At 36.5% G+C, this 17,253-nt stretch overlaps 4 protein-coding genes across 5 annotated transcripts; 3 read left to right on the top strand and 1 right to left on the bottom strand.

The window, feature by feature from the left end:
* Window positions 1-781: 781 nt before the first annotated feature.
* LOC143184434 (translocon-associated protein subunit gamma) lies at window positions 782-1,823 on the top strand. The gene is made up of 4 exons (XM_076386658.1): window positions 782-990; window positions 1,157-1,284; window positions 1,358-1,449; window positions 1,620-1,823. The coding sequence occupies exons 1-4, from the start codon at window positions 861-863 to the stop codon at window positions 1,816-1,818; spliced, it is 549 nt and encodes a 182-aa protein (XP_076242773.1). The 5' UTR covers window positions 782-860; the 3' UTR covers window positions 1,819-1,823.
* Window positions 1,824-3,399: 1,576 nt separating this feature from the next.
* Window positions 3,400-5,392, top strand: LOC143184436 (uncharacterized). Its single transcript, XM_076386661.1, has 2 exons — window positions 3,400-3,601; window positions 4,979-5,392. Exons 1-2 carry the CDS (start codon window positions 3,529-3,531, stop codon window positions 5,221-5,223), a joined length of 318 nt encoding a protein of 105 aa, XP_076242776.1. The 5' UTR covers window positions 3,400-3,528; the 3' UTR covers window positions 5,224-5,392.
* Tpnci (troponin C type I) lies at window positions 5,242-12,720 on the top strand. Of its 2 annotated transcripts, none has more exons than XM_076386659.1 (6): window positions 5,242-5,428; window positions 7,576-7,606; window positions 9,794-9,937; window positions 10,146-10,265; window positions 10,885-11,016; window positions 12,267-12,720. In XM_076386659.1, exons 1-6 carry the CDS (start codon window positions 5,405-5,407, stop codon window positions 12,293-12,295), a joined length of 480 nt encoding a protein of 159 aa, XP_076242774.1. In that variant the 5' UTR covers window positions 5,242-5,404; the 3' UTR covers window positions 12,296-12,720. The 2 variants fall into 2 exon arrangements, with proteins under 2 accessions (XP_076242774.1, XP_076242775.1); XM_076386660.1 differs by having other exon boundaries at window positions 5,244-5,407.
* A 954-nt stretch (window positions 12,721-13,674) lies between these two features.
* On the bottom strand, window positions 13,675-17,062 carry LOC143184431 (NCK-interacting protein with SH3 domain). Its single transcript, XM_076386651.1, has 9 exons — window positions 16,673-17,062; window positions 16,406-16,590; window positions 15,483-16,322; window positions 15,196-15,398; window positions 14,743-14,846; window positions 14,429-14,647; window positions 14,190-14,362; window positions 13,968-14,065; window positions 13,675-13,901 (listed from the first exon to the last, which is right to left on the bottom strand). Exons 1-9 carry the CDS (start codon window positions 16,695-16,697, stop codon window positions 13,811-13,813), a joined length of 1,938 nt encoding a protein of 645 aa, XP_076242766.1. The 5' UTR covers window positions 16,698-17,062; the 3' UTR covers window positions 13,675-13,810.
* Between the last annotated feature and the right edge of the window lie 191 nt (window positions 17,063-17,253).

Genomic DNA, 17,253 nt, shown 5'->3' on the forward strand with positions numbered 1-17,253 from the left:
AGATAAAACAAATAAAATGAAGAAAAAGTACTGCTTGACCAACTCCTACCTATGGTATCTCGAATTTCTCATGGTAGCTCTGCATTTTATTTTTCTGTCAGCATATGATCACAGTGACACTAACAAACGCGCAAGACAAAAGGGTCCAATCATAGCGTCTTGGAAATTATTCATATCAAACTGTTTCCTGGAATTGTAGCTTCGGAAATTTATACACTATGTTTACTAAAATGAATAGTTATAACAAATTATTATCGATCGCAGAGGATATCGCTACTTCCGCGAAAATAATTCAGCTCGGCAATTTGGGAACGATGAAATGTCATTTACTGCCAATGAGATTGGTTTACTCATACGAGATTAATATAAACAGACTGTGGATATTTACACAAATTCCTATTTTCCCCTATTCTATTAACCCCATTACATATTTTGACGAGCTTGACTTATTTACTATTCGCTGTCGATCACGCACTAGCGCGTGATCAGGATCTCACCAAGTAGCCAGTCACGCACCATCGCGTGATGAGTCTATGTTAAGTTAACGAGAACTGTGTGGCTGGCAGTTTAGGATAGCCTATCGTTTCAGATCGGCAGCGAAGGTAAATATTGCGAAAGAAAATTGTATGTGAAAGGGTTAGGTATGCTCTACTATGGCCCTCTAATGGCGAAATCGAGAACTATCACCACCCATGGGAATGACGTTTCTACGGACACGTTGTCACACTGGACCTCCACACTGTATAGCTCTGCGCACGCGTACTGAATCGTCACTGAAATTTTCAATTCGCGTGGAAGGTTCGGTGACAATCCGTTTGTTTTGAAGCATAGTAGAAGTAATCGAGAAAGTAACGCGAAAAATGTCGGGAAAATCGAAAGCATTTACCAAAGAGGAAGAACTCCTTCTTCAAGATTTCTCGCGTAATGTGTCGACTAAATCCTCGGCGTTATTTTATGGCAATGCCTTCATCGTCTCGGCGATCCCCATCTGTGAGTATAGAAGATGAGAACTATAATAAATATTAAATCTACTGTTGTTAAGATTACGTTTGTATGATCTACGATGGATTTCAATATGTGTTTATATCATGAACTTGATAGTGAACAAATAGTTGTAGAGAAAACGTGCTATTTCTGAAGGTAACCTTCATTTCAGGGCTCTTCTGGAGGATTCATCTCATCGACATTTATGCGAACTTGATCTCCTTCGTTTTAGTCACATTAGCTAGTACATATGCTCTAGCGCTTGCGTACAAGAATACTAAGTTCATTTTGAAGCACAAGGTATCATAAACTGCGTACTTCATATGTTGCACTTGATGGTATTGGGAGAATATTAAATGTATTTTTTTTACAGATTGCAGTGAAGAGGGAGGATGCAGTGACGAAGGAGATGAGTAGGAAATTGGCAGAAGATAAGAAAATGAGCAAAAAGGAGAAAGATGAAAGGTAATACTGAATTTTCTATATTAACACTTGGCATATTACGACAGAATCATTGAGATACCCCAGTACTATTTTCCTAACAGAATCAAATCCAAGTTTACAAATTTTCAAAGTCCTTTTTCTATATATTTATTTGAATTTTCTCAATTCTAATTCTTGGAAACATTTTGCAGGATTTTGTGGAAGAAAAATGAAGTGGCTGACTATGAAGCAACAACATTTTCTATCTTTTACAACAATGCCTTATTCTTGGCACTTGTAATTGTGTGTTCCTTCTATATCCTGAAGACGTTCACTCCAGCTGTTAATTATATATTTTCTGTTGGTGCAACCAGTGCATTGTTGGCGCTATTGTCGACTGGTTCTCAATAATAATATGTACAGTGTGGAATGCGTGACTGGTCATTCATCATGTTGGATGATTTTGTGAAATTCTGTAACTGATTTTTTGATACGAGTGAATGCGTACATATAATAAAGTTATCTTTATTTATAGTAAATGAATTAGCAGTATCATTTCAGTTCTCAAAATCAGGATAAGATTGGCATGATTCACTGCTTTTAACTAAACTATGCTCTTTGAAAGGGCTACGCTCATTGAGAAACAGTTTCCAGTTCTAAAATTTATTTTTCTGGCAGGGTGAATGGCTACATTAACGGTTCACATTACCAGTTACTGCGCAATCGTTCTAAGTTATGGTTCAGCGTGTGCAAGGGACCAAAAATCTCTGCGCGAATTAATTACACCGCTTCTACTACAGATGACGGATTATAGCAGATCACAGATTGTAATCCATTATAAGCAGTTGAACGCAGACCATTCTAATGCTTTACTTGCTTGCTTAAGTTGGAACCTTGCCAGAGTACAGCTCGGTGGAGGAAAATCCCTCGCCAAATTGTACATTCTATTCCTGTACATAAGTGAAAATACAAACATTTACTTACGTGACAAGCAAGTTGAACTAAAAGCTATTATCACCTGTTTCCCAAATCAGCTAGCGTTCTTCGGTTAAGGTATCAGCCTACGATTTTCCGCCTGGGACACATCGTTCAAATAAATGGAATAAAAGTGGTGCGCAGCTGCAGGAAGCAATAAAGAAAATTATACTACGCGACTTTCCTGTCATAAAGAATTTGCATTGGCACCATCGTACTTATGCATTTGGCAGAGACATATCAGTTTCCTGGTTTGATTTATACCACCGCGTGATATTCGCGTAATCCTCATGATTTTCTTCGATTATTATTCACGGAACATTGAGAATTGGAGCCTATGAAAGTCTCCAAAGTACTGCCCTACCATACTTACCAGACTAAACGTGCTGGTCGCTCGAATGGTCAATAAATAATAGTTTACAGCGTTTACTATACGGCATGCTATTCAGCCACGTGCATTTTGGATCTATTCCAAGAGTGTTAATGCTCGTTCTCCAGACACTGGTTTGGTGATTCTCACAAAGGAGCAGCGTTACCAGCTTATTATCGAGCAATGTTCCATCGATAATAACTACGTTATGCATCCTATTAGCGCTCTTAGATTCATATAAAATAGCCCAACATTCCTACATCTTAACTGGCGAGGCAGCTACTTCTACCAGTCTATTTGAAGCTGTCCATATTTTATATTCCAAGAATGCAGTCTTTGAGCGTGACAAGGTAAAGGATTTGGAAAGCTATAAGCGAACAAATATCAACGTTTGTTTATTGTTTTTCTAGATCAGTGCCCAGACCGGAAAAGATACTCCACTGGCAATTGTCCACCTGTCTATCCACAGTATTTTGTAAAGCTCAGTCGCCGCGGAACAATCTGTCATCGCTGGCGAAATATCCTAGGGAGAGATAGAACAGGGATTAATTTAATATATAAAACATGCCTTCCTCTTTACCAAGATTTTTTATTCTATTTCAGTATCGATATCGTTTTCAGAAAAAGCGTGTGAGATCGAGAAGTGTACGTCTCGGATTCAATGAACAATTCAAGGATCTTTGGAACCCACGAGACGTTTTTGCAGCAGCTAAAATTAAAAAGAGAAACACTTTCGTCGGAGAGTTTCGGTCGCCAACGACCATCTGCTCGTAAACATGAGAGAAAACTTCGACTATGAAAGATGTCCAGTGGCTAGAATTAAACTGCAGACTGCTGACTCTTGCTTTAGTACGTAAATATTGTGGGATTTTTGAGCTGAATCATAGAAAAATGAATTTTACTTAATCGTATGCTATGAAAACCGATTATCTGACAAATTCTGACAAGGGCTATTAGGCAACCCGAAAATTCTGATTTTGTGGGTTTGTTGGAGATCTCAGATTTTTATATCGACTCTAATTCGATTCTTCAGGGTGAAAACACCCCTTACACGTATATTTATATGTTTCCTTATTCATCTATATATACATATACCCCTTGGTCAGACACATTTTCGGATGTAGTAGTATATACTGGCCAAAGCGGTCACAATTAACACTAATTGAATCGACGTATGCTCAACATGTGAAAAGCTGACTACCATCATTGTCACGTCAACATGTGTCTCCAACGAACCCACGAAGTTTAAAAAAAATCGGAATCTTCGGGTTGCCTAATGTCTCTTGTAAGACCACGAAAATATCTTTACGATCCATAAACGAAAATTGCAATGGGGAAACTTTCTTGGAACTCATAAAATTCTCACCTTGCATCTAGAAATAAAGAAAAAGGAACTAACAGGGAAGTGTAGATTCAAAGAATCAAAATTTTGTGATAAAAATTATTTGTAAATTTGAACGAGACATTTATTGACCCTATAGAATACGAAGAGTTGATGGATATACCTATTTGGCATCCATTAAAGAATAACCACGTTAGAAACAATAATTCAATAGTTTTAATATTTTAGTACAATATCAGTCTTCCAATATTAAGATAAAGAATCTAAAGTAGTGTGTTATCAACGACACTGGTCATCTCTTATACAGTACAAAGATGTCTTAAAAACGCCTTAGAGACATTCAGTAAAGTCCCAGAAATGTCCAAAAAACGTCTTTATTGTTTCTTGTTTTTTAAGACGTTCAGACAAAAAAATAGATGTCTTTAAAACGTTCAAAAACATAAATCTTTAAAATGTCTTACGGACATAAATTTCAGAAGTCTTTAAGACGTACACTGTCGGACATTTTTAAGACGTCCAAATAATCTCGTAAGACATTCAGGCATAAAATGAACATAAAATAGACGTCTCCAAAGCATCGTGTGCTATCTAGGCTCTTTCGCAGCCAACGAGTTGGTCATGAAATTTTCAACAGCTGGACAGATGTCTATCTCTAACTTCAACATCAGTATACTACGCAGAGGTAGTAAAGTTGCACCAGTTATGATCATGATTAATATGGCCAATAACACGCTACATCAGAAAGTGCACATGAAATCACACGATTCTATCGACTGTAAGCACACGAATCCACATTCTTTCCAAACGCAACCTTACCAGCTCTGCACAGTACCTCCCCCGCGATCGCTAAGGTAAGACCGCGGTACCAAAACAGCGTTTTCTAGTCGCGTTACAGGAAAAGGCTGGAGGCGAGAGAAACGAAAAGACAGCCCTGATTTCGAGTCTCTCGACTGTCGTCGTCTGGCAACCCAGAAATAGCGCAAGCGCCTTTCCAAAAGCTCTAAGGCCCGCGCGAGGAAACGCGGAGGAGAGGCAGGGGACTGGCTGGAGGGTCGCGGGGTGCGGTCTGGGTTCTGCACGCAACCGCTATATCCTCCTATTCGAATATTTACCGCGACGGCAGACGTGACTCGTGATCAGTGCCCCGACGAACAGCAAGCTTTTCACCATACCTCGACGTAACACGTACCGACGAGCCAGCATCGGTTACCCCGTGAATCGGATCCACCCTCGACGCCGCCGTTTCTGTAGTATAACAGTGTTCTCTTAAAGTAAACGTTTATTAAGTAAAAAAAAAAGACCGTGCCACCATGGTATGTTCTATTGATGATATCGTAAGTCGTCACCTTGGTAAACATACACGTTTTCTTACTGTCTACTCTCTATTTTTTTATCGTATTTTTTGGTATCTCTATTAACCCTCGTACGGTGGATATTTTAGTGGCACAGCGGCACGCGAAAGCAGGGTCATTAGGACCCACCATTCGTCGTACGAGGGTTAGTAACGCCTCGCCGACTCTATCTCTGTTCGTTTCTTTCTTTCTGTTCCTATCATTGTTATCTTCCTCGTGAACAGTGCTTTATTGTTACTTCCCTCGTGCATCTGACACTTGTTACGTTACCTTCTGGTATTCTGAAGTAGCGCGAATGGGGAACGTTCCTGGAATAGTGAAGGGATGCGATAATTCAAGGTATTACAGAAGAATCGATTCGTTTTGACGGTATATTACGGAAACGCAACAATTTTTTAGTTATTTTAATTGAAAACATTAAAGCGTCTGTAAATTTATAGAATTCTGTGATTGTTAGTGTAGTTAGTGAAGTCGATACATGAATATAAATTTACATAAAATACATGTTGCCAGATATATTTTTAATAGAAAAATGACACAATTCGAAAAATTCCAGTTCATGTCGATCTCGATTGATTACTATAGGTATACCAAGCAGACTTGAGGCAGGGTACTAACTTCCCTGGTATACCAATAATCTATTTCATGATCGAAACTGTATTTCTTTTGAATTGTTCTATTTTCGTTGCAAGTATATGACATAAGAAATTGAAAACTTTTAGAAGCATAGCATAGATCCATATGAAATATAGGACATAATTTATTAACTTTCTACCATACCAAGACTTTCTCCGCAAGTAACCGATCACGCACTATCGCGTGATGGATCTGTGTTCAGTTAACGAAAACTGTGAAGTTGGCAGTTTGGGATAGTCCGTCGTTTCAGTTCAGCAACAGTGATAATAATACAAAAGAAAATTGTGCGTGAAAGGATCAAAATCAAGTTTTTCTTCGATCTGAACGTGTGTCATTTCATTAGTCCAATTAAAATGAAAGTATATACTAATTAACAATAATACAAGTTCTTAATCAATAAATTGTGTTTTTTATTATCGGAAAAATGTATAGAAATGTGTGATTTTGCAGTGTTAGGGATTTATTCGTACTTTTCGTGTCAGTCTTTGTGCTCTTAATCTAAACCATTCACTGATCATTATTTTTTTTGGAAAAATAATTTTTTCTTAGCGATCAACTTTCGAATAAATAGGCTAAGAATGAAACATATCAATATCTCTGATCACTTCTATTAATTTAAGATTCGAAATCATGTGTTTGTTACAAATGTTTTCGTAATATGCACAAAACGAATCGATTGATTCATAAGACATTGAATTTCGCGTCTAGGAATATACCACTAATCTATTAGTAGTATATTCAGAATATATTTCGTAATATAAGGAATATATATCTCTATTCTAGGAATACACCTATCATATTCGTTATTAGCTTACGCAAACTAGAATTGAGTAAAGTGGAAAACAATACCAGTTCACGATGTCTGTCGATGAATGCCTGCATCCACTGTATCTCTGTTTCTGATACTACTTCATTTCTCCCTTCACCGTAATGTCTCTTGGCCTGCGATTTTTGTTTCACTATTTTTTTCGTCTATCGTGCACGGATATTAGCAGCTAACAGCGACTAGAAATATTCGATGGTATTGATTACAGTGGTTCCGGAGATGCGAGGTCCTGGAAACGTGATTGTTTCTTAGATGGCGAAATTTATCCAGTTTCCCAGTTTCCCTTTTTCAGTCGATTTGAATCGCAATAGTACATAGAAATATAATACTTCTTTAATTTTTTTATTGCGTCTACTCGAGAGTACGAGTCGACCGAAGAAGGGATATTCTCAATATTAATTGATTAACGCCTAAATATAGTAATTTCAATGTTAACAATGCACGAATATTCGGAAGTCTCTTCTGTTCTTTTCAAACTAATTCAGTTGTAATACAATAATTTGTGGGTAATGACCAAAACTTTTTCTTTAATCGTGAAATACCGTTCTATGTAACCAGTTGTACAGATATGTATAATTTACAAACAAATGTTCATGTTGCAAGTTTTCCTTTAATAAGAAAAGTATTATTATTAAATAACAAATTTCATATTCTCTTGTGTTTGCAGGCCGATGAACTTCCCCCTGAACAAATCGCTGGTATGTAACTCGTAGTTACTGTATTACTATAAGGATAGCCATATTAAACGTGACCTTTAAATCGTTAAACGCAGTTGCTTCAAACGAGAACGAGGTTCTAAAAAAAGCCTTTCGTTCCTTCCTTTTTCTTCAACAGGATATCAAATATCAGGGGAGGAAAAGTCGCGGTGTGTTTAGTAAACGTAACTATATTTAGTTTTCCTGTTCTCCTCGCTCAACCTTTCGCTTTCGATCCATCAAGAACACAACCAAATTAAATGCAACGTCAATACAAAATTTTTTACACAATTTTCATATAATACAAAATTACTTCTATAGTTATTTTCATCAAATTCACTCGCAGAAACTATGAACTTTTTTTAAAGTTTTTCTCCATTTTTTCAACCTCTTCATTTTTCTTTCCTCCAATCATCCCCTGTCCTTCTACTATAAAAATTTCGGAACTTCGCTGGTAGAAAGGAAAACAGACATTGTTCTCATGCCAAAGTATAATTCAAGAACAATTGTCCTGTGTAGTCTTGTTGCTCTAATCGCAGAGAAACGTTAACGATTCGATTTCGGCTACGAAAGATGAAAATAGAGCGGCAAACGAACGAACCAGATAAGTTATCTCCGTACCACGGTGGTAGAGTTTATTTGCGCTTCGATTCCGATCGAGGGCAGCCAGCAGGTGCCTATGTTTAGCTACGGGGAGTGGAGTTCGCCGAGTATCGCGTGACGATTCAATCACAGGAATCAGATCGGTAAAAATAGAGGGTGAATTTCTCCAGCGAGAAACGGTTGAGCGATCGAAAAATAGAAGCTCGTTCCGTCCCACACGATCCTGCCTCTCGATGGAGCCTGCTCTCGCGCTTTCTGCTGTAACGATCGGAATTCTCATCGTTCAAGCTTCCAGGCCACTTTTCTGAAAGGGATTTTAAAATCCTTAAGATTCTGAAATCTTCTCTCAGAATCCTTAAGATCCTTAAATCTTCTTTCAGAATCCTTAAGATTCCAAAATCTCCTTTCAGAGTCCTCAAAATCTTGAAATCTTCTTCTAGAAAGCTTCCTTAATTTCAATATGCTGCCTTTGTGAATTAGATTTTGGGTTTTCCTTCTGAGACATTTAAGGTAGTTGTCCCGAAAAATGACTTACTAAAAAAATTTTTGAGATTCTAATGGTGTGTTAATATAAGTGTCATTTACGTCTGGTTGAAATTTTAAGAAATTTCACCATCCCAAATCCGAGATATTCGCCTTCAGAGTTTCAACTTTTAACACGTAATTCCTGTATCGAGATCTATACCTCGCTGAAGTGACATGTTTAGCTGTATCTCTAAAAATTAATTTGGAAGTTCTTTATAAAAACTAATATATGATGCTAAACACCCATAAGAATTTAATAAAAAAGAAACAGAATAATTTACCATCTAGTTACCGAATTACAGCAATGTAAAGTTCGTAATTTCCAAGAATTTCTGAAGCATGACGCCATAGCACATTACCATATCGTCACTTTCTTCCATCCCTGTTAATGCTTTGGAAAATTTTCTCATATCCTGGGAAACAAAATAGTCTTGAATAATGAAGCATTGTGTAATTAATTTCCTAATACTACTGTACCAGGACAGCTACCTTAATAATATTTTAAAAAATACAATTCGATATTTAACTTGTTCATAATGATAAAAAAGAAACCAAGTTGATGAAAGGTAGAGCAGAATCATCAATTCTTTTCGAAACATCGAGCACGTTATCGTGTAAATTAATGTCAAATTTCAACGCATCAGCCGACAACGATAAATAAATCGTCTAACTAGCGTGAACGATGGCGTAAGCCAAGTAAGCACCGTGCCAAAATCACGATGGTACGGAAGGGCGTTAACATCGGGTTCTAAATCTGAACCAGTATCGTTTGTAAGCTCCTTGCCCTATCTAGCCACGCGTAAAAGGGAAATGTCGATCTTTTAAGCTACATTTACATTAGACAACTTTTGATTGGACAACCGAATTGATCAACCTAAAGTTCATCAAAATCGTCTTTTCAACTTGGTTGAAATTGAGTTAACACAGATAACTTCGATCAACTTCTAGCTCATCAATTCAGTTTCCTGAGTGAAAGTTGTCCAATGAAAACGTAGCTTTACCGCCAGTTTGTTACCGTCATAGATGAATTTTAAATAAAACGTATTTCCATTCTATTTTCAGTTCTTCGCAAAGCGTTCGACAGCTTCGACAGGGAGAAGAGTGGGAGCATTCCCACTGACATGGTGGCTGATATCCTCAAATTGATGGGCCAGCCCTTCAACAAGAAGACTCTTGATGAACTGATCGAGGAAGTAGATGCAGACAGTAAGTAGTATAACTCGTGTATTGGTCAGACACAAGTCTGAAAGTTTACTCGTTACCATCACTTTTCTTTCATTTCAGCAATATTGAATTATATTACGAATGAATAATATCGACGAAGAAATGAAAGGAAAACTACGAAAAAACGATTGTAAATTTAGAGTAAAAAATACCAGCTATTTATCTTACTGAAAATCTTAACAATTTTCAGAATCTGGGCGCCTCGAATTTGAAGAGTTCGTCACGCTTGCCGCCAAGTTCATCGTCGAGGAGGACGCTGAGGTTCTCGAAAAGGAACTCCGAGAAGCTTTCAGGCTCTACGATAAAGAAGGTAAAAGTAAAAACACATGTCCACGATTTCCCAGAGCGTAATCATGACGTAACGTTATCCTTCCCATTCGTCTGGATCGCAGCCAAAGCGTGACCAACTCTTTGACGTGTTAAAAAAAGGAAAAGTTTCGATCTTCGATCATTCATTTGACGCCAAGAAATTACTTTCTTTTCTTTTCGGGAAATTAGACAGGATAACGCAAGAGGGAAATTAGACAAGATAGAATCGTGACTATTGTTGTTTGCGAAACTGGAGAACAGACTGAAAAAAGGAGACGAAAAGAGGGTAAAGAGAGATATGTCGGTCGGATCAGAATAGCTCCAGATTCTCGGAATACGTACAAGCGTAAAAGCGTCGGGACACGATGTCCACGATTTCATATGGGAATCAAAGCTGCGTGAATTTGAGAAGTCTTGGATCGGATTGGGCCACTAGCCAAGAATCAGCTTCGTCACGAAGCATCTTTGAATTATGACTCTAATGCGCTTTACCTCGACCAGTCAGAATTTTCTATCAGACCAGATCTATAAATCATAAACACTCGAACTGAAAGTAAACTATTTTTGAAAGAACCTACCGAATCGAACTTAACGCTTGTCTTCTTCTGTTTCTTGTGCAGGAAATGGTTACATCCCTACTTCATGTTTGCGCGAGATCCTGAGAGAGTTAGACGATCAAATAACGGATGAAGAACTGGATATGATGATCGATGAGATCGACTCCGATGGATCTGGCACTGTTGACTTTGATGGTAAGTTATGCTATTGAATGTTGTTATCGTTACTTGTCATTTAATATGGTTTCGTGATGTAACTCCTCCGCAATTTTGAAGATGATTTCCTTGAGGTCTGTAGATTTTATAGACATTGTAGAGGAAAGAAAGATAAATTAGTAGGACTGATCGAATCAGTATATTTATACGTACACATACCAATATTGTACAAATTTAATTTTAATAAAAGTGGCAGAACAGATCTTGCTCAAATTATCCTAAAAAAAATAGGTCAAGACAAGGAAATGTTTCCTCTATATTAGTCTATATCTTTCTTTCCTCTAAGTTGCAGAGTGAACAGGTTTCCTCTAAAAGGAAACTCAATTCAACTTAGAGGCAAGTTGCAGAGAGAAGTTCTTTATTTATTTACCATTTGCATCATTCCCTTGCGTTCTGAAATTTCCATTGCACATTCTTCTGAGAAACTGAAGCAAAAGATCTCCACATATTTTCTATTGTTGTATAACTATGCACCATTACAATTCTCAGAATAATGTCCCATCATTGCTGAACCAATGAATGGAGAAGCAAAATATCTGTTCTCACGTGTTAACTTTCTAGCGATTGTGTATTGTGCACTGTTCTACTCATATTCCGTTCCAACTTTGATACATAAATTTTAGTTTTGGCATTTACTGTTCTTGTCTTCCCTTCCTCAGTACCGAACAACCTGTGAACTGTTACTGTTATGATTTATTTCCGTCTAACCGTTGCCAACGAAATATATGAATTAGTAAATAATAACTCTCAGATGGCATCTAGTTGTAGTACGCAATCATTCTCTTCTGTTTGTCTTGGAATGCTCAGCATAAAGGAGCGACTCATTGAAACTCAGATAGTGTATTTTTATCTTATTTTATGTTATATCGTATTTTAAGCGGTTCTGTCACCTACATCTTTATGATCTGCATATAACTCAAATTTTCATGAATAATATTGTTCAGAATTACCGAAAGATTATGTTTGAAATACGAGAATACTCTGTTAAAACTTCATTTTTGCTTGCAATTATTAACTCAGTCTTTTTAAATAATATGTAATTTGATACATTTGTTGTAATATAAGAAGCATTATTACTGTAAAGCAGAAGCAGATCGGACACTATGTTATGGAACATTTTGTGACCCATTTGAGGTCCCTTACCACCCCTTAAAATATTGAAACGTATATATGTTACATCCTGTATATACCTCGGTACACTTTCATTTGTACAATGCTGTATGTTTCAGAATTTTTGGAGATGATGACCGGAGAATAAACATTCTGATGTGCCAGTGATATAGCACGCCAACTCAAAGACAGTATATGTGCGACGGTCGCGATATTTCAAATTAATCATTAACGTGTTTCTAAAAACAAAAGCAAATATAACTGCATGAGAACAGTGTCTGAAAGCATATAAAAAAATCTTCTAACGTCATGACGCGTCTCTGAATTCTTCGGACGCGGAAGTTTACTGGATCTCGACAGGATTTTTAGATGGCTTCAGTGTCACTCAAGGGGACCTCGCACCAAACATTTCTTCCTGTTTAACAAGCGCCGAAAATTAACTCTATACGTACACGAATCACAATTATTGATTTACCAAGTAACGAAATCGAAAATTTTCATGTACTTGCACCACATCTGCTAAGTTTTTCATGAACAGTATTTATTGTTGTTAATAAAACACCATCAAAAAGACCAGACAATCGTTTTCTTCCTGGAAATGATCGATTGAATGACTTCACGATGAATTACTTTTCAAAAGAAACATTATTTTATTTACTCGTTTACCTAGACTTCATATATATCTTTAACATGATTTATAATCACAATAATAATTTGAGATTTCTTCATAATTGACATGTCAATAGCTGCAAACGTAACGCGATACAATATCATTTAAAAAAATAGAGTCGCTAGCGATAGACTAGAAAGTTTGATAACTATACTATAGTAAACGGTGGCACTAATAAACTTTGAAACCTTGTCACGATTAAATTCCAGCGTGGGAAAGATCGCGAAAAAACGCTAAATAGTATCGTTCACGAGAATCGAGCATAAATAATTAATTAATAACGTATGACTTAGAACACTATTCGGGGTACGAACATACATAGACTAGACTACATATTTTAAGAGAACAAGATACGTCATGTCATAACCGGTTCATTGTTTTTTCAAATCTTCATTTCTCCCCTCTAACAAGAAAATTTTCATAGAGTAGCCCTACGAGTGATTTTATCAATTACGTCGATCGAATTAATTTTTGATATTATATTGAATGATAATTTACGGCCTTTACCTGTGTAGTTAAACTACTTTACTCTCATCACCCTAATTCACCTAGTTAAAGTTGATTGTAGTGATCCTACATATTCTAATGGTCCTCATACTTAGAATAAGAAAAAAGTTTCTCGTTCATATATACATTAAAAATAATTTTTTTACTTTTGATCTATTTGTATACCTTTTTGCTTTTTTGTCTAGAACTGGTATAGTTCACTAGAAAAATTAAAAAAGGAAAAAATATAATCTCCTTGCGTTTTAAAGAACTGCGAAAATTGTGTGCGTTCTCAATATTTACGTTTAGCTGAGCAAAATATATATATGTATATATATATATATGTATGTATAATATGCAAAATAGAAGTTAGAAAAATAAAGAAGATTTCTGATCGGTAACTTTCCACGTAGCTCTTCTTCGATTAGACACGGAAAAGCATCTTCATACAAGAGACTGTAAATCATCTTCCTCCAAGTCTTTGTTATTGGAGGATGAAAATAAATGTCACATTTTAAATAAATGCGGAAATTCATTGCTAATCTCGCGTACCGACTGTTGATCTTCTTGGCTCTCTCCAGTCTCTTCGCAGAATATTCTGTAAAATTGAAATTTTTGGTTATAAATATATGTTTATAATTCTGATAAATATATTCATACAAACCTCGTGAAGCATTTGAGTAAATCTTCTGAACGATATCTGTGCTCGTTGTAACTGGAAGTGCGAAGCACTCTTCGACACAATTCCAAGTATTGTCTGCGCTGTAAAAATAATTATCATAAGTCATACATTATTTTTGTATCATTAACAGGTTAGGTAGCAATTTATAGTCAGTAAGGGAATAACGAAATCAGTGATTAAAAAAGTTGTCTCATATTTCAATACCTTATCACCAGGAAACATATCGTACAGCTGCCGTAATATAATATCGATTAGAACCTTCACATCATTAGTGTAAAAAAGACTTGCTGTGATATCATTGCTAAACAGGTCAATGAAAAGTTTCAGCACAGAATGGGGTGGCGGTGGTTCATGATCGAATATTCGTACAGGATCCTCTGTAATAGCACATACAGTTTAAAATGTACATTTATTATGTATATTATGTATTTCAGAAAACTCACCTTCTCTATTAAAGAGAAGTAAAATCTTTTCAGTAAAACTCTTTGCCACTGTTTTCTCTTTTAAGGCATTGAGAACTATATTCTCTGAATTGGTGAACTGTAAATTATAAGACAATATCAAGTTGACAAATAGATCTGGAATCTGATCCTCCAAATCCATGTCAGGTGGATTCTCTATTAAGTCCAGGATGAATGCTATAAAATCTTGACCTAGTTGCTCTACAATACAATTTAGAATAAGAGATTCTATAATAAATAAAAGATATTTGTTGCTGGATATGCAACAGACTTAATACATTACATACTTTACTCACCCAAATGTGTAACTGGCATAGGTTCACCCATAGAAAAAATCATAGTAAGCAATAACGAAGAATAATTTAATTTTGTCACGTTTCTAGGATTACTCCTCATGTCTCTATTGAAAAATACGCGTTGAAAAATTAAATATTGTATAATAAAGACATTAAAGATATAGTATTACCTCGATACGAGTCCAACTTTCAGCTCACGATATAAATCTCTCTCCCCCCATTACTTTGATTGTAATTTCATTGTAAAGACGACAGTTACGAACCATAAATTCGCTCGACACGGCAGGGACATCTATTCGGTCACTCGCCTCTCTCTTTATTTTATCATCTTTCATAAAGGCGATATTATATGAAATTCATATAGTAAATAATATCCAGCTTATGATACAGTTTCGCCCTGTCGTCTAAGCTGTGGACTCGCACCGGGGTAATATCGTAAATATTAAATATTACCTTGCTAGTTCCATAGGTAATACACTATTTAACATTATAGTTAAGATCACAGAATCTAAGCTACACATTACTCCAAATGACTGTAACAGCAATTGTCTAATAGTCCATCTTGGCTCCATTTGGTAATACTGTATCAATACATTAACTCCATTGTACTGATCCTGTTGTAGAACATACCTAGATACATTTGCATCTGCATTCGTCTGTAATATTCATAAAGTATGAAGGTACTTAAACCATGTAAGAACAAAGAGATTCATTTCTCTATTGCATGATAGAAAACATACCAATATAGAAGTTAGTTCTTTTATATAATCAACAATGATTGCTTCATCTTCATAAAGCATCCAGTTTCTTTGTTGTGAATCTTCTTTGCAAGATGTAAGCTCTGTAAAGATTACTTTCAATCTGTTAGCATCATATGTCTCTTCTATGCTCATTTGAGACACTGTAAATGGTGTTTCCAGTTGATGCAATAATGCCTCAAAGTAATGACTCACATTCTTTGGGAATAATTGTTGCAGCCCAGAAACTACTACTGTGACTGCAACTTTGGACATCTCATAGCTTAATTGAGTATTTCTACGTACTTGATCAAGCAACTGATAAGCCGTATGGGAATTAATATCGCATACTGATGTTTTATTTTTTATAGGCGAACTATTAGGAGTTTGTCTAGCACTGCTCTGTGAAGAACTTTTACGAACTTCAGCCTGAATTTTCTGACTCTCAGAGGAAGACTGACGTGGTAGTGATGACTTCCTTTGATCAGTTATAACATTCTGCTGACACTGTGGCACAACTGGTGCTTCTTCTTTATCATTGTTGCTGTGCAATGTTGTTTGAGCTGTCACATATGATGTATTACTCTGAACACAATTAACATCTTGTATGCTGTAAACAGGCACCGAACAGATCTCTTTGCTAGGCGTAGTATTTCCAAAATCTGGAGGCATTGGAGCTTGTTTCTTAGTTTTCCTATTTGATTCTGCCTGTTTCTTCTTTTCTATTAATTTCAAAAGAAGATCTTGTTTATCTAGGTGTAATGACCCTGTCTGCTTTTTGGTCTCTGCCTTTACATTCGTAATGCAATCCTCCAAAAATTCTATCAATATTTGAGACGACACCTGGAGATAATTATGTTTCATAAAATATTTCAATCACTGAAATCCATTCACAAAGAAATTATGTGGTTCACTTAATAATGTACCTTCACAGTGGTGACATAATTCGAAGGGATATATCCAATTTGTCCATCTCTATTGACCACCTGCCACCAATTCCTCTGCTTGGTATTGGCCTGATATAGAACGAAATGATCACCCTCCTGGAAACTGAGAGTTTTCGCGAAAGTGGCCTTGAAATCGTACAGGGCCTTAAGCATTTCATAATTTTCTGCATATGTAAAGCGTCAATGTTAAAAAGGGGACACTCATAAGGAATTCAGCGGATTCAATTTGATTATACTCCCACTCACCTAACCTAATGGAATTATCACCCATGATCACGAATCGAAATGGAAAGTGATATTCGCTCTCGAAGAGACAACGCCCAGGTAAGGAGTAAACGGGCGGAGAACGGTTTACCACCGTTCACTAATTTCACTTTCATTCGTGCTTGACATAGTATTTTTCTATGGTACCCTTTTTTGTCAGTCAACTATCTATGTAGATAGATTTGAAAGGCCCTCTGTAACGCAAGATTGGTGGAAGCTGAGTGCTCCCTGATTGCAGCAGCACAGCAGCAGTACCGCATGAAAGGTTCTCAGCGCATGAGTAGATCAAACCGCAGAAGAGATATAGGATAGATTTATGCTATATCTCATCTGGTCCATCATTAATGTAATGTGAAGTCACTATTGATGAAGGACAAGATAAACCTCCCACCGAATGTACTTTTTTTCTTCCACACCTGGAGGGTTCATACCATTTTCGTGTCACACCCAACGTTATCGATTCAGTCGAAACGAAGATTACGACGCTACGAGCGGTAGGAATTAGAATGAAACATAAATATTTCAAGTGTAAATATAAATCACTATACAAAAAGAAATGTTGC

Source organism: Calliopsis andreniformis, chromosome 10 (genome assembly GCF_051401765.1).
Source record: "Calliopsis andreniformis isolate RMS-2024a chromosome 10, iyCalAndr_principal, whole genome shotgun sequence".
In the NCBI taxonomy this organism is placed as follows: Eukaryota; Metazoa; Arthropoda; class Insecta; order Hymenoptera; family Andrenidae; genus Calliopsis; species Calliopsis andreniformis.

Excerpts from the sequence above, each read along its gene's own strand:
- LOC143184434 (XM_076386658.1), top strand. The coding sequence starts at position 861 with ATGTCGGGAAAATCGAAAGCATTTACCAAAGAGGAAGAACTCCTTCTT. Across the intron at positions 991-1,156 it reads CGTCTCGGCGATCCCCATCT|GGCTCTTCTGGAGGATTCAT; the intron begins GTGAGTATAGAA and ends CCTTCATTTCAG. Across the intron at positions 1,285-1,357 it reads AGTTCATTTTGAAGCACAAG|ATTGCAGTGAAGAGGGAGGA; the intron begins GTATCATAAACT and ends TTTTTTTTACAG.
- LOC143184436 (XM_076386661.1), top strand. The coding sequence starts at position 3,529 with ATGAGAGAAAACTTCGACTATGAAAGATGTCCAGTGGCTAGAATTAAA. Across the intron at positions 3,602-4,978 it reads GACTGCTGACTCTTGCTTTA|TCGCGTTACAGGAAAAGGCT; the intron begins GTACGTAAATAT and ends AGCGTTTTCTAG.
- Tpnci (XM_076386659.1), top strand. The coding sequence starts at position 5,405 with ATGGTATGTTCTATTGATGATATC. Across the intron at positions 7,607-9,793 it reads TCCCCCTGAACAAATCGCTG|TTCTTCGCAAAGCGTTCGAC; the intron begins GTATGTAACTCG and ends TTCTATTTTCAG. Across the intron at positions 11,017-12,266 it reads TGGCACTGTTGACTTTGATG|AATTTTTGGAGATGATGACC; the intron begins GTAAGTTATGCT and ends TGTATGTTTCAG.
- LOC143184431 (XM_076386651.1), bottom strand. The coding sequence starts at position 16,697 with ATGGGTGATAATTCCATTAGGTTAG. Across the intron at positions 14,648-14,742 it reads TATGCCAGTTACACATTTGG|AGCAACTAGGTCAAGATTTT; the intron begins GTGAGTAAAGTA and ends ATTGTATTGTAG. Across the intron at positions 13,902-13,967 it reads TTACTCAAATGCTTCACGAG|AATATTCTGCGAAGAGACTG; the intron begins GTTTGTATGAAT and ends TCAATTTTACAG.